Source organism: Epinephelus lanceolatus, chromosome 6, assembly GCF_041903045.1.
Source record: "Epinephelus lanceolatus isolate andai-2023 chromosome 6, ASM4190304v1, whole genome shotgun sequence".
NCBI lineage: Eukaryota > Metazoa > Chordata > Actinopteri > Perciformes > Serranidae > Epinephelus > Epinephelus lanceolatus.
Window position 1 is genome coordinate 28,605,965 of NC_135739.1, and position 9,230 is coordinate 28,615,194.

Here is a 9,230-nt window from a genome sequence, read left to right on the forward strand (position 1 = left end):
GAGTTTTGGCATGTGAGGTTTGAATCTCGTGTGACTTTCAGCCGCCAAGAGTATCTGCAACAAACACCTGCAGGTTTGACATCTGAGAACCTGCCTGGTGGCCCGAGGCCCACTGTGTGCTATGACACAGACTTGATAATGCTGGAGTCACCAGCAGGCTGTTATTGTATCGAGTTCATTTATAAATGTGTGTTTTGTACACATTGTACCGAGCCCCAATTTTATTTTAACACCTGAAACGGTCTTAAAAATATAAAAAATACTCTCAAAAACAGAAAAAATGTATTTTTCTTATTGTAACATTTGTACATAAGACTTTCTCTGCCCAAACAAACAAACAAAAAAAAAAAAACTCAATTACTGCAGTGATTGTTCAGATGTGAGTGGTAAAGCTGACTAAACCGTTTCACAAAAGAAAAAAAAAAAAAGATTAGGTTAAGCCTCAGGCCATTGCTATCAGCTTCAGAAAGGGAAATCAGTCAGAGTTAATTTAAATAGGGATTACCACATTCAAACTACATCAGTGAAGAGAATCATTTTAATGTAACAACATAGTGATTTTATAGATGTACAGTAAGAAATCGTACTAATTTTAGATCATTTAGACAGACAGAAAGAAAAATGAAAAGCATCCTGGAATGACTGAGATTCAAATAAAATAGAAAAAACATCAACACAAACATACACCTCTTAATACTGTGCTCCGATAAAATGTTTGAAAATGTTTTTTTAAAAGGAAGAGAACGCCTCACCTGACATGGTTAAAACCTACAGTATGTGGCTAAAATAGATTACAGTACTTAAATATAAAAATAGACTCTTTCTTGAATTTGTTTGTTCTTTTAGTTCTGCAGTCTTCTAAATGGACGGGTGTGTTCGTCCGGTGTGTCAACCGGTCAGTTGTGCTCCCTCAGTGACACATCCGAGAGGTCATCTCTTTCTGCGGACACAAAGCAAACAAAACACTGGGTTAGAAAAACTGGAAAACATATTGGGGGAAAAAAAGGTACAGGCTGTGCCAAGCTAACATACACTACCACAAGACTACAAAGTGCTGGATGCACAAAAAAAGGCAAATAAGAAAAGTGCATTCAGATGTCTGCCAGCTGTGTCTGGGGGGTATGTGGGCAGGAACAGGGAGTGCAGAGCAAGCTGTGTGTCTAGCGCACAGTGGAATGAAGGGGAAACAATATGCAGGTTTAATTATCAAGGTGTAACCAGAGGAGACAGGCTATGTGGGTACAAACCTTAGACACCTTGTCTAATACAACCCCTCCCTACCTCTCCCTTCCAAAACAAAGATGCGTTGACTCTCACTCAACTGTCCCTCCCGGCTCCCTTACAGTCAACAAGGCCACGAAGATAACAGAAACAATTGACTTATTTATCTCATATCGTGCCTACCTTCAGTAGATCATAACATATAAGGTACACCAAGGCTTGTTTCTAGCCTAGTCGATTCACAGAAATGCCCTTTGCTGTGTTATACTGTAGATGACTTGCGGCCCCTACCAGCTGGTTACAAGGCGTGAGAAGATGGCAGGCAATTATGATATAAATCAGAGCAGTCAATAAAACAGGTTTTTCAAATATTGTGAATCACTACAACCACAAAAGGTCTTTGAGCATACAGTCATAAATGTGGACAAGAAATATTGGGCCGATCGGTCCAGTACTATGAGGGATTAGCCGCAGACAGACAGATACACACACTCTCATTCTTGTACTTATGTCTTTGTGAGGACCCTCATTGACATAATGCATTCCCTCGCCCCCCTACCCCTAACATTTACATCACAATTACATGCTTAACCCTAACCCTTTCCCTTACCCTAACCTAAACCTAATTCTAATCTGAACCCTAAAACCAAGTCTTCACCCTCAAACAGGTCTTTTACAAAGTGAGAACTGCCCAAAATGTCCTCACTTTGCAAAAATGTCCTCACTCTGTTGCTAAAACACAGTTCTCATGCCACACAGTTCTCTGTGTGGCATGTACAACTACACACACACACACACACAAATGACAACCAAACGCATGATCCTCTCCAGGCTTACGCCGGGCAGGGATAATAAAAAAAGGTCAAAACATCTGCACACTAATCTGCATTACAAACGTCCAGTTCATTGTCTAAGCTTTCAGTCACATAGGCGTCAGTTACAGCATGAGACATGCTGAACAAAGGGTGCAGGGGTCATCAACAGTAAACCAACAATGTGCACACAATCAATCACAGTGCAATACCAACTGGGGATGTGCAGTAATTCATGACTGATTGTCTTTCAAGAGAATCTCATTGAAAAATAACACATTCTACAGATCCTGAAAACAATTACATCATCTAAATTAATGAAAAGCTTACAAATGGCTGATAAATCTGTGTACTGCAGGGCGTTTGCAAGCTCATGCATGGGCCACAAATATGGTGTTGGTTTAGATGAGTTTAAAGTCTTAAATTTATCCTGTGAGGAAATGATCTCATGTTAGTCTCATGTTAGTTCACAGCCATCGCCCTAAACTCCAAGACCTCCAGGGCCCCTCACGACTGAACCTTTGTTTAGTTTGTCAACTGTGTACTGAGTGGCACATGTTACAGTTGACAAACTAAACCTTTGTTTAGTTTGTCAACTGTAACATGTGCCGCTCAGTACAGCATCTTGGTCGCAATTCTTTTTTTAAAAAAAGAGATCATGATCAAGAGGTTTCATGTTGTGCGTCTATGCAAGAAAATAAAGAGAGAATAAATACTGGTCAGCAAACCACTATCAGCCTTTTAAACACTTAAATACTGATATTTGGCTATAAAATCCAGTACCTGCCAGGATCTACTTTTCATGTTATTATGCACTTTAATGCGGTACCTTAGTTTGGTAGTTTCATGTGAAATATATTGATGATAGGTGTTCTACTGTTAAAGATTTATACGCAAGTTATCTACAATTCTGATCGCCTTTTTATCTGTTTCAGAAAACAGCTCCTTTAAATAATTATTAATTAAGTCTGGAGTGTTTTAAATTCCATTATTAAAGAACAAACCAAAGCTTTTTTTAAACATGTTATTTTTGTATTCAGCTCTATCCTCTGTCTGACTCACCAGGGGTTCCAGCTCTTTGTGGTCCGTGAGGTTGAACTCAGTGACAAAGTAATAGAAATGCTTGTAGCAGGTATTGACGTGAGCCTCAGCCCCCATCTGGCTCACGCGGTCAAAGTGGTGGATGTAGACGTGGACAAACACCCGGAACAGACGAGACAAAATCTTCTTAGCCACCTGCATGAAGGTCTTAGGGAAGGGAGTACCTGCGAGACAAACAGATGGAGACAGTAGAAAACCACGGTCAATCCAGGATGACCTTTTGCTATTTGCTTCACAGAAAGGAGCACATTTGAAATACTGATGTGTCTAATTCAATGGTTGCAGAATATTTTAACTTTTCAATGTGTGTTTTTTCTCCTCTGGAGTCCCTCAGGTTGGATACCAGCATGCTACAGGACTCAGCCAGTATCACTTCATACGTGAATGGAAAACTAACTGAACTTGGTCTGGGGGATAAGCCTCTGCTTTAACCAAGTGATTAATTTAGTATGTCACTTTGCTTTGACTAATTCAATAATATTTCAGGAATCTGTTCCAGAGAGGACACGTGCGTCAGAGGTCGTTTCTATTCATAGCCTCCTGTACATTGTGTGACCCATTTTTAAATCCATTGCCGGGATGTTTCTGTAGTTAGTCAGATGCCCGAGCCACAGCTCAGGGCATGCACACATGCACAGAGCTACAGACTGAGATAATAAAAAACCGAGAATTCCACAGCAGCAGAAGATTAACTGGTGCTGTTTGCAGTGTGCAGTACTGGAGGTAATCTAATAAATGTGACCTTGCAGATTTAATGTAAAGCATTTTTTGGTTATCAAAAACAAGGGCTTCATATTTTAAATGCCTTCACCGTGCAGAATTTTATCTGTATCTCATTTATTTTCCATTGTGTTTATCACATGCAAATCATTTAAATCGCTTTTGTTTTGGTCTTTCACGTGACTCATGCTAACATGATCAGTCCATTGAAGGAAAGATGAACTATTCAATAATTAAAAAATATAAAATATTTGCACATTACAACAGAGGTATCCAACCTTTTGGCTTGTGACCCCTTAAAACAATATGATCTCTACTGGATTGCATATGTCTACCAGTTTTGACCAGCTCAACAAAGACAGATATTTTTTTTGAATCGCCCAAAATTGAAATAATTCAGTGTTTTACACACGGGCATAGGTTTGCAAATCGACGATAGGGACATGTCCCTAGCAATATTTGAGCAAACTTGTTTGCATCTTCATTCTAACAGTTCTGTGCACAAAAATACAGGACAAATTGCACCTCATATTGATACTGTGGCATAAGGGACAGTGTATTTTATTTTTCAATACAAGACAGTCCCATATTATCAAAGTATTTTCAGTTAAATTCAAGATTCCACTTATGACAAAGAGCAACGTCACTTAAACTTTGCCTCATCCAGAGAGAGTATTTAATGGGATTCTGTGTCTGTCAGACAGTCTGAAGGGGATACTACCACATCAGCAGAGCAATAAGGCAATGCACAGCAGACTTCAGGGCCTGTACGTTTTTCTTCTTCAAACATTATGACTTAATTCTCATTAAAATCACGCTGTTGTTTTTTTGTAACCGTCTATTACAACTTTTTTTCCCTCAAAATATTATGACTTGATTCTCAGAGAACACAGATATGTAGGATATTTTGATGGGCAGAAAGTTTTGAACATGAGCAGAAATTGTATTGAAAACAAATATGAGCTATCAAAGTCCAGGGGTTTAAAAAATAGGATGGCAGAGTAAATTATACCTACATATGTGTTGACTTAGCAGGGATAACATTATTGGAAAAGCTGATCTACAACAGAATAAATGTAAACAATATTAAAATGAAAAAGCAATACTAATAAAATAAAAGCAACACAGCATGCCTGACAGCCTGTCTGCAATAGCCTAGTTGTGTATTTTAAATTGTCACCTATTCCTTGAATTTTGTTTTTCTTTACTTAAATAAAGACATTTCCACGATAAATTGGTGCATGTAACCTCACCTGAATACAGGAAATCAAGTGTTTGAATCTCAGAATTTCATGTGGGGAGACCCCCAGAGCCCCCACTTAATATGTGTTCCCACCTTTCTTGAAATGAAACCTACACCTTTGGTTTTACTAGGCAAAAAGCAAATTGAACATAACTTTGTGTATCATACTGTGCATTTTCTGCTTTCCTCTTCTTTTAATCACTTTGCAACCCCTAAGATTTATCCTGCAACACACTGTGGAGGGCCTGATACCGAGGTTAGGAACTACTGTGAACTACTGTGAACTACTGTGAGAATCTAAATCATTATTAATTGAGCACCACTGTTCATCACTTTGGGCTCTTGTGATTTGGGATCCGCCCTGATCATTACTTCATGACGTTTTATGAAGCAGATAATGAAATAAAATGGCTTAATTGAAAATGAAATTAAAAGCTGGTCACTGCCCAACTTGTCATATAGGAGTGTGTGGACAATGTCAAAGAATGGGTGGTGGCTTGATTTGCACACATCGTTCACAAACTAAATCAGGGATTTGAATCCACCACATACATCCTTCACAGTACGATTTCTTGGATGATGAAGGTTTCTCAAAAAGCCTGTGACCTAATTCTGGATCTCAGCATGGAGAGTTTAGGGGCCAGAGTCTTAACACACCATCTGTAACTAATCTGAACACTTACCGACGTTGGTGGGGAAGATGTTCTCATTGTTGATTTGTACCTCAATCCAATCCATGAGCAGGCTCATGTATTTGGGGGCTGACAATGCTGTCGGCCTCTTGTACTTGTGCTCGTCCTGCCAGCGGTATTCGTACTTGGGCCCACCGGACATGACTGGGCAGGTTTGATCAGTGCAGGAGTCACTGATTGTGCCATAGATGAGGTTAATGCGGTTGAAGAAGTCGACCACGTGGACGGCCACCCAGTCGTTGAGGTCCTCACCGTGGGGCAGCTGCACAGCCTGCTTCAGATCCAGCCCTGCGTTCAGAGACGCCTGGGCCTTCTTGTGCAGGTCGAAGCGCTGCGTCCCGGGCTCAAACTTGCGCTTGGGCCGGAATGTCCTGTCTTTGTTGAAGACTTGTTTCAGGGCATGGGACATGGTTGCATGTGGTGGTGCCAGGCGATTTGTTTGAATGTTTCGGGTGAATTATTTACTGTTGAAATGGAAGCAGTCAAAAGGTTGTGTAAACAACCACTGCAGAGTTTTTGCTATGGACTGTCTTTCGGTATTTGTTCCAACTCAGTCTGTGATCCTGCATATGATTAGAGGAGGAAAGAGAAAGAAGGAAAGGGACAGAGTTTGATTAACAAATGACAATTTTCACTGAGGTGTATACTTTCTGTTGAGCCTGATTTTAGGGTACCACATCTTCCTCATAAAGCTTCCAAAATATTACAATCTATGGCTAAATTAACAACTATTTTCATTATTGATTTGTCTTCTGATTATTTTATTGAGTAGTCATTTAATCATTTGGTCTATCAGGTGTCAGAAAATAGAGACAACAGTTGATCACAATTTCCCAGGGTCCAAGACCTGAATAGAGCAGCAAATCCTCACAATTAAGGTCTGAACTACAAAATATTTGGCATTTCAGCTATGAAAATGACTTAACTGATTACTAGATTGTAGTCAAAGTAGTTCTTCATCTACTAATCAGTTAAATAAGTAATCTTTTCAGCTCTATTACAGTCTCTCATATATCTTATTAAACATGTAATACAAGAGAGCTGACTGGGAAATTACACAACAATAGCATCTGTGTCCCAGTTTTTGCATTGTCTTGGGCCTAAAGTTGCTTGCAGAGATGTAGCAAAAGATAAACCCTTCATCCACCGTCTTAGGAAACCATAAATCTTAATTATGTTGAGAGGTAGCATAAAAAGGTAGAGGTCATGTCAATATCAAGATGAAGCCATACATTCATGGCACAAAAACATAAATAAATGTGAGAGGTCATGATTATTGTTAAACGTAGGACATTTTACTTATGTATGAGGAAAGTGAGGAGGTCAAAGTCACTGATAGCAACCTAAATGCACACGTTCCCTTAACACCTGTGACAGCAGCTCGCATCAAAGATGAAACACCGCCTCAAAGTGAACATGAGTCATTTCCTATTTCAGACACTAATGCCGCCGTGAAACCAAGAATCTGCGGAATGACAATACAACCAAGTGAAACGGTGTGTCACCCATGTAAAAGGACATTACTAGGTTTAGTTATACCTTTGTCTAAAATATCGGCGCCCTCGTCTTCACAACAATGGGGACATTATTTCGTTTTAAGCACACTTTGAGGGGTAAAAGCCAAGAGATTAAACAGCAGGGCACATGACGACTGTACGAAGTTTATTCGTGACGTGACTAGCTAACTCGGTCGGACTTGTTGCTTTGTAAAACAGCCAAAAACACAACCAAGACGAGTCAAACCCACGTTATTAACACTCAGCTCACATAACACCTGACATTAAAGCCGAATAAAGCCATAATTATATCAGACAGATGATCAAACGGTGACGAAATCGCACAGTTGAAAGCCACTTTCACGAACTTACTTGTTCCGCCTTCCTGTTCCGTCAGTTTCCTTCGATCTTTTTCAGTCGAAAATTATCCGGTAACCGATCAATAGCTTTACGTTAACAACATACACAGACTACATTATGGATATCTGGTGCGATACATGTTGTATAATTACTGTTAATTCAATAAACATGTCACTTTAATAAAGAAACTAACGTCTGACTCCTCCCTACGAAACGAAAAGTACACCAGCGTCGAGCTAAAACCGCTGGTAGCAACTTCCGGTCAGAACCTTCAAAATAAGATACCCCTCTGACAATTGGGATGCAACGTAACTGAGTTATTTAGGAGAAAATAAGAAATATGATCACAAGTGTAAACAACAATTATTTCCCCTAAATCAATTCACACCAGATATTTATACCCATTAACTGAGATAAAAGGTTAGTTACTAGCCCAGTTCAATTTTTAGGTAGGCTACTGTTAGGCCTACTTATCATTTGGAGGCTACTTCCATTTTAGGAGACTCTTTACCTTTCCTCCACCACATTTTAGGGAGAAATATTGTACATTTTACATCACAGATACCTGATGGCTGTGGTTATGAAGTCGTACACAGAACAATATTTAACACAGCCTGCAATAAGCTCATAAAATATTGCCTTTGCCCAGCAAAATATCAAAATATCATCAAAAGAGTTTTACAGACTTTCCTCAAAATGCAGAGGTGCAAACATTCAGCTCACCTAAAAGGCAGAAAGTCAGCTTGGAAGATTTTATTTTCAAAACAATTAGGATTTTTAGCAATTTTATTATTTGATTTCATCAAATGTTGGGAATTTTTACTGATTTACTGCCACTGTATTTTATTTCCATATGAAGAGTAAATTTTACTGCTAATACTTTCTTAGTTTTACTTATATAAATGAAGTCCAGAACTTAAACTTGGACCACGGTATTTTTCAATTGTGGTATTTGTAATTCTATGAACCAGTGAATATGAGATCCCATCACTGCCAGTGAATGCAACGGGAGCACATCCAAGTTCCCATGATCCTAATGTTCCCTAGCTCAATATCCTATTAATATGACTCATCGAGTAGACTTTACAAAAGTTTTGATGTTCTCAGCAATGTTTTTCTTTTGGTCAAATCTGCAGTGTATGCGTCCCTATGTCAAATTTCTGGGCGAGACTGTTTTCTTGACTTAAGTCATTGATATCTCCACAGTGGCTGAACAGATTTTACAACTAAAATTGCACTTGAAATGCACATATCCTTTTGTTCTTTTGCAACTTGACCTGCGAAACTCTTACAATGTTAGTTTATATCAAGAGACGTAAGACCCTGCGAATGTAGGAATGGCCCCTAATGCATCATTCCCTGTATAGGCCTCATGGCTTATTCTGTGGAAACTGTAGGCCATTATTTTGAAGACTAATCTGTGAACTTCCGGTGTCTCGTGCCGTCAATGGTTGCCTGGCAGCTCAGAAGTACTTCCTTTGAAACAGTATGTGACTGAATGGCAGGGGGCAGCCTGACTAGCCTCTTTATTCACTAACAGAGGTCACAGTAAACCACAATGCATCATGTTTGAATTACTGACAGA

At 39.3% G+C, this 9,230-nt stretch overlaps 1 protein-coding gene across 1 annotated transcript; it reads right to left on the bottom strand.

The window, feature by feature from the left end:
• Nucleotides 1-520: 520 nt before the first annotated feature.
• Nucleotides 521-7,898, bottom strand: mob3a (MOB kinase activator 3A). Its single transcript, XM_033620650.2, has 4 exons — nt 7,658-7,898; nt 5,781-6,352; nt 3,096-3,298; nt 521-940 (listed from the first exon to the last, which is right to left on the bottom strand). Exons 2-4 carry the CDS (start codon nt 6,196-6,198, stop codon nt 911-913), a joined length of 651 nt encoding a protein of 216 aa, XP_033476541.1. The 5' UTR covers nt 6,199-6,352; nt 7,658-7,898; the 3' UTR covers nt 521-910.
• Between the last annotated feature and the right edge of the window lie 1,332 nt (nt 7,899-9,230).

Coding starts and splice junctions, on each gene's coding strand:
- mob3a (XM_033620650.2), bottom strand. CDS start 6,198: ATGTCCCATGCCCTGAAACAAGTCTTCAACAAAGACAGGACATTCCGG. Junction 3,299..5,780: donor CATCTTCCCCACCAACGTCG/GTAAGTGTTCAG, acceptor TTTGTCTCGCAG/GTACTCCCTTCCCTAAGACC. Junction 941..3,095: donor ACAAAGAGCTGGAACCCCTG/GTGAGTCAGACA, acceptor TTGTGTCCGCAG/AAAGAGATGACCTCTCGGAT.